General features: G+C 39.4%; 1 protein-coding gene across 8 annotated transcripts in view; it reads left to right on the top strand.

The window, feature by feature from the left end:
• LOC102401786 (GON-4-like protein) overlaps positions 1 to 19,734 on the top strand; it is a 92,431-nt gene that overhangs the window by 17,020 nt on the left and 55,677 nt on the right. For 7 of the 8 annotated variants that reach the window (XM_025289379.3, XM_025289378.3, XM_025289380.3 and 4 more), the window contains exons 4-5: positions 18,701 to 18,894; positions 19,610 to 19,684. In XM_025289379.3, coding sequence (XP_025145164.3) covers positions 18,701 to 18,894; positions 19,610 to 19,684 — 269 coding nt within the window. Of the gene's footprint in view, positions 1 to 18,700; positions 18,895 to 19,146; positions 19,198 to 19,609; positions 19,685 to 19,734 lie in introns of those variants that run through there. The other variant, XM_025289383.3, reaches the window with a different exon arrangement.

Below are 19,734 nucleotides of genomic sequence, written 5' to 3' on the forward strand. Positions count from 1 at the left end.
ACCACTAAGCTGGAGGACATTGGTCTACAGCTATTGTTTATCAGACTGAGGAAGTTCTCTACTATTCCTGGTTGCCGAGAGTTTTTGTCATGACTTGATGTTGGATTTTGTGAAAAGTTTTTTCTACATCTCTTGAGATTGTCTTTTGTTTTAGTCTGTTGATATGAATTATCTTGATTGATTTTCAAATTTCAAAGCATTTTTGCATGGCAGGGAGAAATCAACTCTTGATCATGATATAGGTGTTTTTTGTTTTGTTTTTTTTTAATTGCAGGATTTGATTTGCTAATATTTTGTTAAGGATTTATGTGTCTGGTCTGTAGTTTTCTTGTAATGTCTTTGGTTTGGGGATTAGGGTAATGCTGACCTCTTACAATGAATTGGAAAGTATTCTTTCCTCTTGTGTGTTTTTTTTTGTTTTTGTTTGTTTGTTTTTCGAAGAGTTTGTGAATTGGTTTTATTTCTTCTTTAAATGTTTTATTGAATGCACCAATGAAGCCGTCTGGGCCAGGAGTTTTCTTTGTAGGATGTTTTTAACTATGAATTCAATTTCTTTAACAGATAAAGGGCTATTTAATTATATATTTGTTCTTGAATGAGCTTTGACAGTTGGTGTCTTTCAAGGTATTTGTTCCATCTAAGTTGCTGAATTTATTGTTATAAAGTTTTTCATAATATTTCTTGGTCATCTTTATTTCGTTTCAGGTTTCTTTCTTTCTTTATTTTCTGGCAGCGCTGGGTCTTCATTGCTGCTTTCGAGTTTTCTGTAGTTGCAGTGAGCAGGGGCCACTCTAGTTGTGGTGCTTGGGCTTCTCCTTGCAGTGGCTTCTCTTGTTGCGGACCCTGGACTCTGGGCAGGTGCATGGACTTCAGTCGTTGCCGCACATGGGCTCAGTTGCTGCAGCTCACAGGCTCCAGAGCACGGCTCAGTCGTTGTGGCTCTCGGGCTCGTTGCCAAGGCATGTGGAATCTTCCTGGACCAGAGATCAAATTTGTGTCCCCTGCATTGGCAGGCACATGCTTAACCACTTTTGTCATCTTTTTAATGTCTTTAGGATCTATAGTGTATCTGTTCTTTTATTCCTGATGCTGTTAATTTATACCTTTCTCTTAATCACTCTAGCTAGAACTTCTTCAAAGAACAAGGTTTTGGTTTCATTAATTTCTCTACTTTTCTGTTTTCTATTTCACTGGTTTTTGCTGTTGTCTACTATTTTATTCTGTTTCCTTGTTTTGGGTTTAATTTGTTCTTTTTCTAGTTTCTTAAAGTGGTAGCTTAGGTCACTGATTTGAAACTTTTCTAATAATACTACAGGATGTATCAGTATTCCTTTCAAACAACAGAAATTTATTTTCTCACAGTTCTGGAGCCTGGGAAGTCCAGTATTAGGTGCTGGTAAATTCAGTTTTCACGAGAACTTTCTTCTTGTAGACAGCTGCCTTCTCGTTATAACGTCACACGACCTTTTCCTTGGTGCATGTGTGTGAGAGAGGGAGTGAGCTTTCTGATATCACTTCTTATAAGGACACTCATCCTGTGGGACCAGAGATTCACCTTCTGGACTCATTTAACTTTAATTACTTCCTTAGAAGACCCATTTCCAAATATAGCCATACTGGGGGTAAGGCTTTCAGAGTATGAATTTTGGGGGGACACACACATTCAAATTTTCTGTACAGGATTGCAGTTCTGTACAGGATTAGAGACAGGGAAGCCTGGTGTGCTGCAGTCCATGAGCTCGAAAAGAGTTGGACACGACTGAGCGACTGAACTGAACTGAACTGGAGTCCTGTTCTCTGTTGTTTTAGAACCTGATTTTTTAAATGTAATTTTTATAGTTATAGAGTACCATAAGGCTTATAATAATAAAACAAAAATCCACTGGAACTTTTTAGAAATGTGTTCTTTCATTTCCAAATATTTGAAGACTTGCCAGTTAGTTTTTTGTTACTGATTTCTAATTTAATTCCCTCGAGTTCATGTCACACTTTGTATGATTTCAGTACTTTTATATTTATTGAGGTTAATTTTGTGGCCCCAATATAATCTTTATTGGTAGCTCTTCCCTGTGTATTTGAGAAGAATATGTTTTCTTTTGTTTTGAGATACACTGTTTTATAAATGTCAGTTAGGTCAAGTTGATTGATGGCATTGTTAGGTCTTCTCTATTTTTACTGATTTTCTTTTGGTCTCTTCTGACAGTTATTGAGAAAGGCATATTGAAGTCTCCAACTTTAATTGTATATTTGTCTATATTTCCTTTCAGCTTTGTCAGTTTTAGCTCTACATGTTTTATTTATTTATATTAATTTTTTTTTTCTTATTTAACGTGTTTTGGCCACACAGCATGGCATTTAGGATCTTAGTTCCTGTACCCGCTGCTCTGGAAGTGCAGTCTTAACCACTGGACCACCAGGGAAGTTCCTAGCTCTCATGGTTTATTTTTTTTAATTAATTTATTTTAATTGGACGATAATTACTTCACAGTATTGTGATGGTTTTTGCCATACACCAACCAACATGAATCAGTCACAGTTTACATGTGTCCCCCATTCTGAAACCGCCCCCTCTTCTCCCTCCCCACCCCATCCCTCTGGGTTGTCCCGGAGCACTGGCTTTGGGTGCCCTGCTTCATGCATTGAACTTGCACTGGTCATCTGTTTTACATATGGTAATATACATGTTTCAATGCTATTCTCTCAAATTATGCTACCCTTACCTTCTCCCACTGAGTCCGAAAGTCTGTTCTTTGTATATGTGTCTCCTTTGCTGCCCTGCATGTAGGGATCGTACTGTTTTTCTAAATCCCATATATATGTTTTAATATACAGTATTTGTCTTTCTCTTTCAGATTTACTTCATTCATTCTATATAATAGGCTCCAGTTTCATCCACCCCATTAGGACTGACTCAAATGCATCCCTTTTTATAGCTGAGTAATACTCCACTGTGTATATGTACAAGAGCTTCCTTCTCCATTCATCTGCCAGTGGACATCTAGGTTGCTTCCACGCCATAGCTATTGTAAATGATACTGCAGTGAACATTGGGGTACATGTGTCTTTTTCAGTTCTGGTTTCCTCTAGGTGTATGCCCAGCAGTGGGATTGCTGGGTCCTATGGCAGTTCTGTTTCCAGTTTTTTAAGGAATCTGGACTGGCTACAAGGCCTCCTGCCCCTGGGCGGGTGGACGTGCCAGGGACCCTAGTAGGGAAGGGTGGGGTCACCCCCTTGTTCCTCCGCGCCCCCGCTCACTGCAAGCTCATGCACCGAGCTTGGGCGGTTGGCTGTCCTCGCCATGGGTGGCACAGGTCCCGTGGGCCCCTGGTGATCACCTTCCTTACCCCTTCCTCACCTTGTGGGTTTCTGCTGCCACTACATGGGGTGTGTTGCTCCATACCCCGCACCCTGCAGGCCCGGCTCCTTGTGTTCCCTTAGGGCTTCCCTGATAGCTCAGTTGGTAAAGAACCTGCCTTCACTGCACCCCGGTTGGATTGCTGGTTTGGGAAGATCCATTGGAGAAGGGATAGGATACCCACATCAATATTCTTGAACTTCCTTTGTGGCTTATTTGGTAAAGGATCTGCCTGCAATGCGGGAGACCTGGATTCAATCCCTGGGTTGGGAAGATCCCCTGGAGAAGGGGAAGGCTACCCACTCCAGTATTCTGGCCTGGAGAATTCCATGGGGTCACAAAGAGTCAGACATGACCAAGTGACTTTAACTTTCACTTTCCACACTGTTCTCTGTAGTGGCTGTACCAGTTTGCATTCTAACCAACAGTGTAAGATTCCCTTTCTCCACACCCTCTCCAGCATTTATTGTTTGTAGACTTTTTGAAGATGGCCATTCTGACTGTGGCTCAGATCATGAACTCTTTATTGCCAAATTCACACTTAAATTGAAGAAAAGTGGGGAAAACCACTAGACCATTCAGGTATGACCTGAATCAAATCCCTTATGATTGTACAGTGGAAGTGAGAAATAGATTTAAGGGACTAGATCTGATGAACTATGGACAGAGGTTCATGACATTGTTCAGGAGACAGGGATCAAGACCATCCCCAAGAAAAAGAAATGCAAAAAAGCAAAATGGCTGTCTGAGGAGGCCTTACAAATAGCTGTGAAAAGCAAAGGAGAAAAGGAAAGATATATTCATTTGAATGCAGAGTTCCAAGGAACAGCAAGGAGAGATAAGAAAGCCTTCCTCAGCGAGCAGTGCAAAGAAAGAGAGGAAAACAATAGAATGGGAAAGACGAGAGATCTCTTCAAGAAAATTAGAGATACCAAGGGAACATTTCATGCAAAGATTGGCTCAATAAAGGACAGAAATGGTATGGACCTAACAGAAGCAGAAGATATTAAGAAGAGGTGGCAAGAATACACAGAAGAACTGAACAAAAAAGATCTTCATGACCCAGATAATCACGACGTTGTGATAACTCACCTAGAGCCAGACATCCTGGAATGTGCAGTCAACTGAGCCTTAGGAAGCATCACTATGAACAAAGCTAGTGGAGGTGATGGAATTCCAATTGAGCTATTTCAAATCCTGAAAGATGATGCTGTGAAAGTGCTGCACTCAATATGTCAGCAAATTTGGAAAACTCAGCAGTGGCCACAGGACTGGAAAAGGTCAGTTTTCATTCCAATCCCAAAGAAAGACAATGCCAAAGAATGCTCAAACGACTGCACAATTGCACGCATCTCACACACTAGTAAAGTAATGCTCAAAATTCTCCAAGCCAGGCTTCAGCAATACGTGAACCGTGAACTTCCAGATGTTCAAGCTGGTTTTAGAAAAGGTAGAGGAACCAGAGGTCAAATTGCCAACATCTGCTGGATCATTGAGAAAGCAAGAAAGTTCCAGAAAAACATCTATTTCTGCTTTCTTGACTATGCCAAAGCCTTTGACTGTGTGGATCACAATAAACTGTGGAAAATTCTGAAAGAGATGGGAATACCAGACCACCTGATCTGCCTCTTGAGAAACCTGTATGTAGGTCAGAAAGCAACAGTTAGAACTGGACATGGAACAACAGACTGGTTCCGAATAGGAAAAGGAGTTCGTCAAGGCTGTATATTGTCACCCTGTTTATTTAACTTCTATGCAGAGTACATCATGAGAAATGCTGGGCTGGAAGAAGCACAAGCTGGAATCAAGTTTGCCTGGAGAAATATCACTAACCTCAGACATGCAGATGACACCACCCTTATGGCAGAAAGTGAAGAAGAACTAAAGAGCCTCTTGATGAAAGTGAAAGAGGAGACTGAAAAAGTTGGCTTAAAGTTCATCATTCAGAAAACGAAGATCATGGCATCCAGTCCCATCACTTGATGGCAAATAGATAGGGAAACAGTGGCAAACTTAATTTTTTTGGGCTCCAAAATCACTGCAGATGGGTACTGCAGCCATGAAATTAAAAGACGCTTACTCCTTGCAAGGAAAGTTATGACCAACCTAGACAACATATTAAAAAGCAGAGACATTACTTTGCCAACAAAGGTCCATCTAGTCAAGGCTATGGTTTTTCCAGTAGTCCTGTATGGATGTGAGAATTGGACTGTGAAGAAGGCTGAGCACCGAAGAATTGATGGTTTTGAACTGTGGTGTTGGAGAAGACTCTTGAGAGTCCCTTGGACTGCAAGGAGATCCAACCAGTCCATCCTAAAGGAGATCAGTCCTGGGTATTCTTTGGAAGGACTGATGCTGAAGCTGAAAGTCCAGTACTTTGGCTACCTGATGCGAAGAGCTGACTCTTTGGAACAGACCCTGATGCTGGGAAAGATTGAGGGCAGAAGGAGAAAGGGACGACAGAGGATGAGATGGTTGGATGGCATCACGGACTCAATGGACATGGGTTTGGGTAGACTCCGGGGGTTGGTATTGGACAGGGAGGCCTGACATGCTGTGGTTCATGGGGTCGCAAAGAGTTGGACACGACTGAGTGACTGAACTGAACTGATTCTGACTGGCATGAGATGATACTTCATTGTAGTTTTGATTTGCATTTTTCTAATAATGAGTGAAGTTGAGCATCATTTCATCTGTTTATTAGCCATCTGAAAATCTCTTTTGGAGAAATATCTGTGTAGTTCTTTTGCCCACCTTCTTATTGGGTTGTTTGTTTTTCTGATATTGAGCTGCATGAGCTGCTTGTATATTTGGGGGATTATTAATTCTCCTGGTTGCTCAGACGGTAGTGTCTGCTTACAGTGTGGGAGACTTGGGTTCAATACCTGGGTTGGGAAGATCTGGAGAAGGAAATGGGAACCCATTGCAGTATTTTTGCCTGGAAAAATCCCATGGATGGAGGAACCTGGTTGGCTACAGTCCATGGGGTCGCAAAGAATCAGACAGGACTGAGTGACTTCACTTTGATTTTCACTTTCTTTGTCAGTTGTTCTGTTTGCTGTTATTTTCTCATTCTGAAGGTTGTCTTTTCACCTTGCTTATAGTTTCCTTCCTTGTGCAAAAGCTTTTAAGTTTAATTAGGTTCTGTTTGTTTATTTTTGGTTTTATTTTATTACTCTTCGAGGTCAGTCATAGAGGATCTTGCTGTGATTTATTTCAGGGAGTGTTCTGCCTATGTTTTCCCCTAAGAGTTTTACAGTTTCTGGTCTTACATTTAGGTCTTTAATCCATTTTGAGTTTATTTTTGTGTATGGTGTTTGAAAGTGTTCTAGTTTCATTCTTTTACATGTAGTTGACCAGTTTTCCCAGCACCACTTGTTGAAGAGACTGTCTTTTCTCCATTGTATATTTTTGCCTCCTTTGTCAAAGATAAGGTGTCCATAGTTGCATGGATTTATCTCTGGAGTTTCTATTTTGTTCCATTGATACAGATTTCTGTCTTTGTGCCAGTACCATACTTTGTTGATTACTGTAGCTTTGTAGTATAGTCTAAAGTCAGGAAGGTTGATTCCTCCAGTTCATTCTTCTTCTCAAGATTGCTTTGGCTATTTGAAGTCTTTTGTGTTTGCATACAATTGTGAAATTACTTGTTCTAGTTCTGTGAAAAATACTGTTGGTAGTTTGATAGGGATTGTGTTGAATCTATAGATTGCTTTGGGTAATATACTCATTTTCACTATACTGATTCTTCCAATCCAAGAACATGGTATATTTCTCCATCTATTTGTGTCATCTTTGATTTCTTTCACCAGTGTTTTATAGTTTTCTATATACAAGTCTTTTGTTTCTTTAGGTGAATTTATTCCTAAATATTTTATTCTTTTTGTTGCAGTGGTGAATGGGATTGTTTCCTTAATTTCTCTTTCTGATTTTTCATTGTTAGTGTATAGGGATGCAATGGATTTCTGTGTATTAATTTTATATCCTGCAATTTTACTGTGTTCATTGATTAGCTCTAGTAATTTTCTGGTAGCATCTTTAGGTTTTCTATGTAGAGAATTATGTCATCTGCAAACTGAGAGTTTTACTTCTTCTTTTGCAGTCTGGGTTCTTTTTATTTATATTTCTTCTCTGACTGCTGTGGCTAGTCAAAAAAGCTCCAACAAAAAGCCCAGGACTAGATGGCTTCACAGGTGAACTCTACCAAAAATTTAGAGAAGAGCTAACACCTATCCTACTCAAAGTCTTCCAAAAAATTGCACAAGAAGGAAAATCCCCAAACTCATTCTGTGAGGCCAGCAATACCCTGATGCCACAAAATAAAGAAAACTACAAGCCAGTATCACTGATGAACATAGATACAAAAATCCTCAATGAAATTCTGGCAAGTAGAATCCAACAACATATTAAAAAGATCATACATTATGTCCAAGTGGGCTTTATTCCAGGGATGCAAGGATTCTTCAGTATTTGCAAATCAGTCAGTGTTATATACCATGTTTACAAATTGAAAGATGAAAACCATATGATTACTGAATAGATGCAGAGAAAGCCTTTGACAAAATTCAAGACCCATTTATGATAAAAACTCTCCAGAAAGTAGGCATATAAGGAACATACCTCAACATAATAAAAGCCATATCTGACAAACTCACAAGAAACATCCTCAATGGAGAAAAATTGAAAGCATTTCCTCTAAAATTAGAAACAAGACAAGGGTGCCCACTCTCACCACTACTATTCAATATAGCTTTCATAGTTTAAAACTCTGTTTTCCTGTACATATGCCTAATAACATACATTGATTGTTTTGGGTTTTTTTAGTATGCATTTATTTGGCTGCACCCAGGTCTTAGTTGCAACACGCAGGATCTTTAGTTGTGGCATGTGAACTCTCAGTTGCTGCACTGTGGGTTCTAGTTCTCTGACCAGGGATTGAACCCATTCCCCCTGTATTGGGAGGACAGAATCTTAGCCAGTGGACCACCAGGAAAGTCCCTACATTGATTGGGTTCTGAAGTTAAAACAAATTAGCATTTCATGGATAAACCTATTTGGTCATGATGTATTAGATTTTCTAATATACTGAGGTTTTTGTGTCTTTGTTTATGGAAGATATTGGCTTTAATTTCTTTTTCGTGTGTTGGTATTAGGACCATACTGACCTTATAAAATGAATTGGGAAATTTTTCATCAGTATGTATTCTCTGGAAGAGTTTGTAGAAGACTGCTGTTCTTTCTTTCTTAAATGTTTTGTAAGAATTAACCAAGAAAGCTAGCTAGGCCTGGGGTTTTGTCAAAAGGCTTTTAAGTTTTGGATTAAATTCTCTAATAATTATAGGATTATTTAGATTTCCTGTTTCTTTTTGTTTCAGTTTTGGTAAGTTGTGTTTTTCAAGGAATTTGTACATTTTCTCTGAATTGTCAAATATGTTGATACAAAGTTGTTTGTAATACTCATTTTGGAATGTCTTTAAAATTTTTATTGAGGTCATCTTTTTTTTTTTTTTTTTTTTTTGAGGTCATCTTTTTATTTCTAATTTTAGTATGGTCCTCTTTTTGTGTCTTTTTTGTTGATAAGTTTGGCTAGTGGTTTATCAATCTTTTTAAAGAACCAACTTTTTTGCTTTCTTTTTAATTTTTTATTTTATATTGGAGTATAGTTGATTAACAGTGTTAATTCAGGTATACAACAAATTGATTCATTTATACATGTACAAGTATCTGTTCTTTTTCAAATTCTTTTCCCATCGAGGTTTTTATGTAATATTGAGCAGAGTTCCTTATGCTGTACAGTAGGTCCATGTTGGTTATCTTTTTTATTTTTTGGTCACACTGTGTGATCTTTGTACCCTCCATGTGGGATCTTTGTACTCTGACCAGGGATTGAACCTGTGCCCCCTGTAGTGGAAGTGTGGAGTCTTAACTACTGGACCACCAAGGAAGACCCTATCCATTAAAAAATTTTTTTATTTACTTACTTGACTGCACTGGGTCTTAGTTGTGGCATGTGGAATCTTTTTCTTTCAAGTTTTAATTTTATATTGGAACATAGCAAGTTAACAGTGTTATGGTAGTTTCAGGTGGACAGCAAAGGAACTCAGCCATACGTACACATATATCCATCCTCCTGTGGCGTCTTTGATCTTTGTTACAGCATGCAGGATCTTTTAGTGTGGCATGTGGACAGTTCCCTGACCAGGGATCGAACCAGGGCCCCCTGCATGGAGAGTGCGAAGTCTTAGTCGCTGAACTACCAGGGAAGTCCCCATCCATTTAAAATATAGCAATGTGTACATGTCAGTCCCAAACTCCCTAACTATACCTCCCTTCCACCTTTCTCCACTGGTAACCGTAAGTTCATGTTCATTTGTATCATTTTGGTTTTGTTTGGTTTTAATTGCACATACAAGCAATATCATAAGATGTTTGTCCTTTGTCTGGTTTGCTTCACTCAGTATGAGACTCTCTAGTTCCATCCTTATTGCTGCAAATGACATTATTTCATTCTTTGTGATGGGTGAGTAATATTCCATTGTATGTATGTTCCACATCTTCCTTATTCATTCGTCTGTCGGTGGACATTTAGGTTGCTTCCGTGTCTTGGCTTTTGTAAACAGTGCTGCAGTGGCAGTTGGGGTGCATGAATCCTTTTGGACCATGTTTTTCTGTGTATGTATGCCCAAGAGTGGGATTGCATTGGGAGGCAGATTCATAACTACTGAGAGAAGTCCAATTTTGTCTTATTTTTCTTTCACATGTTGCTCTATAGATTAAAAATATACAGTCTTTGAAATTACTATAGTCTATCTTAAATTAGTACTTTTATCACGTCCAACAATGTAAGAACTTTACAACAATTTTATTCCATATATCTGTTTCTGCCTTTTGTGTTGATACTGTATTTTACTTTTTCATTTGTTTTAAACCCCGTGATACTTGTTTTTTTCTTTTTCATTGAAGATTTATCTATTTATTTTTGGTTGTGCTGGGTCTTTGTTGCTGTGCGGGCTTTTCTCTAGTTGTGAGTGGGGACTGCTCTCTAGTTACAGTGGGTTTCTCATTGTGGCTTGTTGCAGAGCATGGACTAGGGTCCTCAGGCTTCAGTAGTTGCAGCACGTGGGCTCAGTAGTTAGGCTCCCGGGCTCTAGAGCACAGGCTCAATAGTTGTGGTGCACGGGTTTAGTTACTCCGAGATATGTGGGATCATCCTGGACCAGGGATGGAACCTGTATCTCCTGCATTGGCAGTTGGATTCTCTACCACTGAGTCACCAGGGAAGCTTCTGAACACCAGTGGGTTTTCACTTTTTATCTCTTTAGGATTGTCGAGTTACTTGAATCTGAGATTTGATATTTTTCTCAGTTAAAAAAATCTTTGTCAATATTTTAAAAATATCATTTCTGTCTTCCTTTTCTCCTGGTGTTCCGGTTATATGTATGTTAGATTTTTTTCGCCATGTCCTGTATATATTTGCTTTTCTCTACATTCTTTTCTTTTTTCCTTCATGCATCAGTTTCTGGTGTTCTGTAGTCTAGTTCACTAGTTCTTTGTTTTGCTGTGTCTATTTAATTTTTCATGTCATTTTAACACTATAGATTCTGTATTTCTGGTGAAATTCTCCATCTTTTCCTTTATTTTCTTGAATGTATTAATCATAGTTATTTAAAAATCCCTTTTCCTGTATCTGACTCACCCATAGTTCTTTCTTGTTTTTACTGTCACCTGTCACCGTCCTCTACCCCCTGGTGTTTTGGCCTTTTGGTTCTGTTTTTACTCTGCTGTAATTTTCGATTGGATAGTGGACAATGTGGGTGAAAAATTCTAGAGGCTTTGGTGTTGTTATCTTCCTCAGAGATAAGTATGTTTTCTTCAAGCAGGCAGATAATTGGGGAGGGTGAATAAAATTCAGCCTAGTGTTTGTTTTATGCTATATTAAGACTTCTTTGTTTCAACTTTCTACTTATTTCTAGATGGTGGCCTGTGTTTCTAGTGGGTGACTCCTGGGGTTTCATCACTTACTTAGTTTAGCAAGAATGCTGCTTTCAGCTTGGATTCTCCTTATGTGCTTCCCTTCTCTGAAGGATGACAACTCCTTAAATCATGTCTGTAGGGGTTGTTAGCCAGTGCCTTCAGACTGTGTATATATTTTATTCTGCTTTAATGTAATTTTATAGTTTTATATTATTCCACAGTTGTTTTTGGCATGAAGGTTTCATCTGATAAAAAATACATTGTTGTGGCCAGAATCAGAAGTCCTGGGTGTGTGACAGGGCTGTTAAGCGGCTTTTTTCATACACCAAAGCAGCTTTGGTGATTCAGATATTATAGAACCCACCCATATCTTTATTGACATCATCCACTTTACAGTACATTTACAGTGCAAATTTAGTTTCAATTTACTGCTTGCCTCATTAAATCTGCTCCTTAGCAAATACCTTGTTTTTTAGCCATATCCCACCTTTTTCATAAAAGGAAAAATTAGATTTCCTTCTTTATTCTAGTCTGATTTTTATAGAGCAGCTTCCTTTAAAAAATTTTTTAATTTCAGTTTTTTAAAATTCTGAGTCAATGGTATCCCAGTATTTTAAAAGTAAAATAAAAGGTTAGTTCTAAAACAGAGTAAGAAGTAATTGAATTATCTGTTTTTTCTTGGATTGTCTGTGCAGTGTATTGGAATGTATTAAATTTTCCTTATAGACCCACATTCCCTGTTAAACTAAGCCTTAAAACCAGAAATCAGAGGAGAAATATGTGTGATGTGATTTAGGAGGATGTAGTTAATTGGGGTGGTCTTACCCCCCAGTCATGCGGAGAAGGCAATGGCACCCCACTCCAGTACTCTTGCCTGGAAAATCCCATGGGCGGAGGAGCCTGGTGGGCTGCAGTCCATGGGGTCGCTAAGAGTCGGACACGACTGAGTGACTTCACTTTCACTTTTCACTTTCATGCATTGGACAAAGAAATGGCAACCCACTTCAGTGTTCTTGCCTGGAGAATCCCAGAGACAGGGGAGCCTGGTGGGCTGCCGTCTATGGGGTCACACAGAGTCGGACACGACTGAAGCGACTTAGCAGCAGTAGCAGCAATACCCCCCAGTCATTACTTTGATTCTTGTAAGATAATCGTTCTAAATGGGAGTTATGGTTAACTTCAATGCTTTTTCCATTAAAAAAATATTTTCTGTAGTAAGTTTTATTATTTCCATTTTAATCCTGTGATAACTTTTCTTCTCAGTGCTTTAAATTTTTTTTTGTTTGTCTTGATTTTTATTGGGGTTAATAAATGTTTTTCAGTGTGTATTTTAAAGCAGTATTTCTCAAAATGTGGTCTGAAAACCAGTGCTAGTTGAGAACTGTTACTGGTTTGAAACAAATAATTCATGGAAACTGAGAGTAAAACTTTAAAAATTTGACATTCATAACATTGTAAAAATTGAAACATTTGACAGTATGGCTATATTCTTATTTTATAAAAATGTGAGTCTACAGTGGATTCGCCACAGAGAGTTTGAGAAGCACTGCTTTAAAGGATAATTTGATTACTTATCACCTGTCTATATATAATTTTATAAATTTTTAGCTGCTTCTATTGTAAATTTTCTTTTTTGGTCTTTCATGAATTTTGGCTACATTTTGTAGGTTAAATTTTGTAATGAAGATTTTTATTTATTAGGTTACTTTTTAGCTAATAACATACTTTATTATTTCTAGTATAATAGTAATAGTTTTAACTTGTGTCTTTCAAACTTTTTTCTCTTGAATTAGTTTACAGTTGACAGTGTTACTAACAACTTGATAGGTTATGAATATGAAACTGAATCAAGACTTCCTTGGGTGTCAGAAATCCTCTTCTTGTTCTGCATCTACTGGGTCTTTGTTTAAGTGCTGATGAATTGAGGAGGGAGAGGTGGGATTACAGAAACCAGGAACTGGCTAGATTGGTCTGCATGAGAAAGGATGCCAGAGGGAAGGGAAGAGCGAAGAGGAGATTTAAGAACGGTGAGAGAGAGAGGAGCTTTGGAGTTTATGGAGAAAAGAGGTAAATGAGGTGAGAAGAAAGACTTTGGGAAAAGATACGAATACAAAGGTTTTAGAAAGTTTTGTTGTGTATTATGCTACATGAGTCCCTGCTTCCCTGGTGGCTCAGAGGTTAAAGCGTCTGCCTGGAATGCTGGAATCCCAGGTTCCATCCCTGGGTCGGGAAGATCCCCTGGAGAAGGAAATGACAACCCACTCCAGTACCCTTGCCTGGAGAATCCCATGGAGAGAGGAGCCTGGTAGGCTCCAGTCCATGGGGTCACTAAGAGTCGGACATGACTGAGCGACTTCACTTTCATGCTACATGATTCCCCTTTTGCTGCTTTCTCAAATCACCATCAGTAAAGAGCTTTATCACTTTATCACTTCTGATGCATTCTAGAGTTTTATATTTCTTTTGCATCTATCACTGTGTTGGGATGTACCTCAGGATAGTCCACTTTAGTTTGTTACACAAATGTAAGTTGTGTATGTTTGAATTCTACCTTTTGTTTCTTAAAAGTCATTATCAGTTTTTTTCTATATTATTAAAAATTCTTTGTAGTCATTTTTAACTTGTTGTCCACTCCACCCCACCCACCAGGCTCACATAAAAGGGACTGAACCTAGTGTTTGGGAGATGTTCTAACTGACCTTCATGCCAAGGCAGCAACAAAAGCCTCTTGAAAGATGAGGGGGAGGTGGGTGGCACGCATGCATGCATGAAGTCCATTCTGTCCATTCGACAGATGGTATTTTTAATGACTCAGTTACAGTCCAGTATATGGGTGTACCACTTCACTTAACCATTCTTTTTTCATATTGCCTGTGCACACAAAAAGTGGTACCTGCCTTTTCAGTAAAGAACGAATGAAAAAAAAAAGAGTGAATGTTGCTTACTCCCAATCCACAAGCCACTGTAGCCGCAGCTACTGTGGGAAAAGATATGAATACAAAGGTTTTAGAAAGTTTTGTTGTGTATTATGCTACATGAGTCCCTGCTTCCCTGGTGGCTCAGAGGTTAAAGCATCTGCCTGGAATGCGGAGTCCCAGGTTCAATCCCTCGGTCGGGAAGATTCCCTGGAGAAGGAAATGGCAACCCACTCCAGTACCCTTGCCTGGAGAATCCCATGGAGGGAGGAGCCTGGTAGGCTACAGTCCATGGGGTCACTAAGAGTCCACCAAGGGTGTGCCCTGAGGAGAATTCAGTTTAGAGATAAAAGGATACTGGCCCTCGATAGTAAAGATGCATAGCTAATAACTCCAGTGAACCCACAACTCTTGCATCTTCCTTTACATAGAAAAGCAGTAAAATCATTAATTTGAGATGTCATTTTTTGCAGTTAGCAGTAATCTTTTGACGTTCAACTACGTATCTGTTTTTTCAGCAAAAACTTTTGTATATCCTGGGTTTTCCTTTACCTCTATGGTGCAGCTCCTCAGAACCATCTGAGAGGCTGTCTTCAAGGCTGTAGTCCTCAGTAAGGATAATAAACATAACTTGCAACTTTCAGATTGTGTGCTTTTCTTCAGTTGGTATTTGGGTGTTTTCCATGTTTTTGCATAAGTAATTGATGTTGAGATAAATAACTTGTTTAGTCTTTACATGTGTTGTTGTTCAGTTGTGTCCAACTCTTTGTGACCCCAGGGACTGCAGCATGCCAGGCTTCCCTGTCCTTCACCGTCTCCCAGAGTTGGCTCAGTAATTACATACGGAGTTATTTCCTTAAGAAGAATTATTGGATTGAAAGTTATGAGCACTTATCAAGTTCTTCATATATATTCATAAGTGAAAAAGCAGTTGTTTGAAGTTACTAATTTTCACAGAATAAATATTGCCAGAGTGCAGCTTGCAGGTCATAAAACCTTTTTAAACCAAGAAGATTGTCTTGATGTTAATTTTCTCTAATCCCTTGTTTTCATTCAGTAGCAGACCAAAAAGTTTCAGAGAGATGAGGCCCTCATTTTGGTATTGTGTGATAGTCTACCTCAAGATTTGCCAGAATTCTCCAAGCCAGTCTTCAACAGTATTGTGAACCAAGAACTTGCAGATGTTCAGGCTGGATTTGGAAAAGGCAGAGGAACCAGAGATCAAATTGCCAACATCCGTTGTATCATAAAAAAGCAAGAGAGTTCTAGAAAAACAGCTACTTCTGCTTTATTGACTACACCAAAGCCTTTGACTGTATGGATGACAGCAAACTGGAAAATTCTTAAATAGATGGGAATACCAGACTATTTTACCTGCCTCCTGAGAAATTTGTATGCAGGTCAAGAAGCAACAGTTTGAACTGGACATGGAACAACAGACTGGTTCCAAATGGGGGAAGGAGTACTTCAGGACTAAATATTGTCACCCTGCTTGTTTAACTTCTATTCAGAGTACATGTGAAATGCTGGGCTGGGTGAAGCACAAGCTGGAATCAAGATTGCTGGGAGAAATATCAGTAACCTCAAAGATGCAGATGACACACCCTTATAGCAGAAAGCGAAGAAGGACTCAAGAGCCTCTTGATGAAAGTAAAAGGAGAGTGAAAAAGTTGGCTTAAAACTCAACATTCAAAAAATGAAGATCGTGGCATCTGGCCCCATCACTTCTTCTTCTTTTTTTTTTTTTTTAAATGATCACATCTTTATTACAAAAAGCATACAGAACAAAGTTACATGTATTCATATTGAACAATCAAGATTGAAACATCAAGCTATGTAATAGATGGTAAATTTCAAACCCAGATTCACTTGTGCAGAATATACACAGGCAAAGGTTACAAAACAGTTCCTTGGACCTTGTATTGCTCGTTTAGATTAAGGATATTTTAAAATATTAGGAAGTAGGAGGGGAGGAGTTGGTGAGGGTTTTTTGAAAGAGAAATCCTGGACTTTCCAGGTGGGCTCAGTGGTAAAGAATCCACCTGCCAATGCAGGATGCACAATAGACTCAGGTATGATCCCTGGGTCGGGAAGATCCCCTGGAGGAGGAAATGGCAACCCACTCCAGCATTCTCACCTGGGAAATGCCATAGACTGATGAGCCTGGCGGGCTACAGTCGATGGGCTTGCAAACAGTTGGGCATGACTTAGCCACTGAACAACCAAATGGGGTGGGGAATAAAGAGCAGAAAGGCAGGATGGGAAGCAGGTTCCACCTGGAGCAGAGATCAGGTTGAAAATTGAGTTTAGTGTTTGTGTTCACATGTGGGAATGGACATTTTAATTTCTGAATTGAGGACTATCTTTTAACTAAAAGCAAGTAAGAAAGTTATGGCTCTGCCAGAATTTTTCTCTAGTGTCCGAACAAGATTTCTCTACCTTAATAAATTTTCAAGAGATAGTGAAAGGCAATAACAAAGGTGTATGTTGATCACATCACTACATTCGGTACTCGATATAGTGTTAAGTGTATGTGTAAAAATAGGGAAGTGAGCTGGGGCAGGAAGTGAGGCTGTGTTTTCGAAGGGACTGTTGCTTTGGTTTAATATTTTAATTCACTACAGTAAGAATAAATTGTTATATGCATATAATGTGCATGCATGCTAAGTCACTCAGTCCTGTCTGACTCTTTGTGACCCTGTGGACTGTAGCCCGCCAGGCTCCTCCGTCCACGGGATTCTCCAGGCAAGAACACTGGAGTGGCTCGCCATCCCCTCCGCCAGGGGATCTTATGGACCCAGGGATAGAACCCTCATCTTTTACATCTCCTGCATTGGCAGGCAGGTTTTTTTTCTTTCTTTCTTTCTTTTTTTTTTTTTTTTTTTTACCACTAGCGCCTGTAGGGAAGTAAAGTCGCTCAGTCACTTCCAGCTCTTTGCAACCCCATGGATTGTAGCCTACCAGGCTCCTCCATCCATGGGATTTTCTAGGCAAAAGTACTGGAGTGGGTTGCCATTTCCTTCTCCACCCATCACTTCATCATGGCAAATAGTTGGGGAAACAGTAGAAACACTGACAGGCTTTATTTTCTTGGGCTCTACAATCACCACAAATGGTGACTGCAGCCATGAAATTAAAAGACGCTTTCTCCTTGGAAGAAAAGCTACGACCAACCTAGACAGCATATTAAAAAGCAGAGACATTACTTTGCCAACAAAGGTCCATCTAGTCAAAGCTATGGTTTTTCCAGTGGTCATGTATGGATGTGAGAGTTGGACCATGAAGAAAGCTGAGTGCCGAAGAATTAATGCTTTCAAATGGTTGTGTTGGAGAAGACTCTTGAGAGTCCCTTGGACTGCAAGGAGATCAAACCAGTCAACCCTGAAGAAAGTCAGTCTTGCATATTCATTGGAAGGACTGATGCTGAAGCTGAAACTCCAATACTTTGGCCTCCTGATGCAAAGAACTGACTCATTGGAAAAGACCTTGAAGCTGGGAAAGATTGAAGGCAGGAAGAGAAGGGGATGACAGAGGATAAGATGGTTGGATGGCATCACCAACTTGATGGACATGAGTTTCAGCAAGCTCCGGGAGTTGGTGATGGACAGGGAAGCCTGGCATGCTGCAGTCCATGGGGTCGCAAAGAGTTGTGCAAGACTGAGTAACTGAACTGAATAATCTGGAAGCTTTTCCTTTTATCTGGTTATATATGTGCTCCTTTCTTGTCGAACAGAGGTACTTCATCCTCTCCACCCTTTTTAATATGATTCAGAGTGGATGTTTTTATTGGTTTGCTCCTTGTTTTTCTCTTTTATAAACTCAGTAATATAATAATAATAATGATAAATTATGTTTATATAGTATTTCATGGGTTATAAGGCACTTTGATAGATATTATTTCACTTAATCTGCATGGCATCATTGGTGGGAAGATATCTGTATTTTACAAAAGAAAAAAATTAAGAATCTGTTGCCAAGGTAACCCAGTTAAGTTGTAGGTCTGAGACATAAGCCCTGGACGTCTGATGTATATTATCTGGGCAGTATAGAGTAATAATTAAGACAGTTTTAGAACTGAAGTGCTTGGCCTCAGAATGTGGCTTTGTCATTATTAGCTCTTGGGAAAGTTTCTTAATCTTTCTGTCTCACTTTCTTCCTCTGTACAGTGGGGAAAAGAGCAGTCCCTACCTCATAAGGTTGTCATGAGGAATCAGTGAAGTAATGTGTAAAAAGTGTGTAGAAGAATGCCTGGCCTACTAGGAGTATTCAGTGAATGTTGGGTGTTACTACTGTGTTCTTACCACATCTGGCACTCTCACCACTGTTCCATCACAGCCTTCTTTGATTCCAGGACCAGACAGCCGGCAGGTGGTTTTTCTTTCACTGTTGACTTTTTGGGTTGTGTTCTGGGAGCAGTGGCTTGGGTATTCAGGTGATGTTCTTGGTTTATTTGCAGAAGAGCATGACAGTGAAGAAAATGAGAAAAGGCGAAAAAAGAAAAAGGGTACCAAGAGGAAAAGAGATGGCAGGGATCAAGAAGAAAGGACTTTGTCTTGTGACCTGAAGCTGGATGACATGCTTGACCGCACCTTAGAGGACGGCGCCAAGCAGCACAACCTGACCGCAGTCAACGTGCGAAACATCCTCCATGTGAGTGCGGCTGGGGCAGTTGTGTAATGGGAGTGCAGCTCTTTCACAGGAAGCAAAGGAAACTTTGCAGTCTTGGTATGTGAATTACTAATTTTATGAGTTCCTGGTGGTAAAATATTCTACATTTCAAGGTAGCTTTCTCTTTGCATTTGGCACAAGTTTGAAATGTGAACACACGTGGAAGAACTTAATTGGGAGGATAAACTGTTCCACAGCTTCCTTCCACTGATTTGATTGTTTCTTGTTTAGCAGATTCGAAGATAATGGGAGATGATAATGTTCAAGGTGGATTTACTCTTGTGGGTGGGTATGTCTGAAAAGATGCCCAGTTAACAGTTTACAGTACTTTGCACATAAGCAAATTCTCTTCTTTGCTATGTGGAAGTACAACTGTTTATAAGACTGCTGTTGTTTATTACTGTTTCTCTTAAGCAGATAGTTAACTCGAGAATTTTTTTTTTTTTTATATGTGCCATTCCTGTTAGTATCAGCCAGTGAGGTTGATCCATTTGCTTACTACATTGTTGGAAGCTGTGTGCTTCTCTCCAAAATTTGCTTCTTTGCTTTCAGTTGCCTTGCTTTACCCTAATCTGAAGCCATTTGAGTATCTAGCTCTCACTTATCCTCTACATATATCTAGCAGAGTTACATAGAGATGAATATTATCTGGATAATACATCTTTGGTTCATAAAGTGAAATTTCCTCTTTTTCCAGGAAGTAATCACAAATGAACATGTGGTAGCTATGATGAAAGCAGCCATCAGTGAGACGGAAGATATGCCAATGTTTGTGAGTAGTTCTTGTTCTTTTAGTGTCAGGAGGCAGAGCTGTCTGTAAAC

Source organism: Bubalus bubalis, chromosome 6 (assembly GCF_019923935.1).
Source record: "Bubalus bubalis isolate 160015118507 breed Murrah chromosome 6, NDDB_SH_1, whole genome shotgun sequence".
NCBI classification, from domain to species: Eukaryota; Metazoa; Chordata; class Mammalia; order Artiodactyla; family Bovidae; genus Bubalus; species Bubalus bubalis.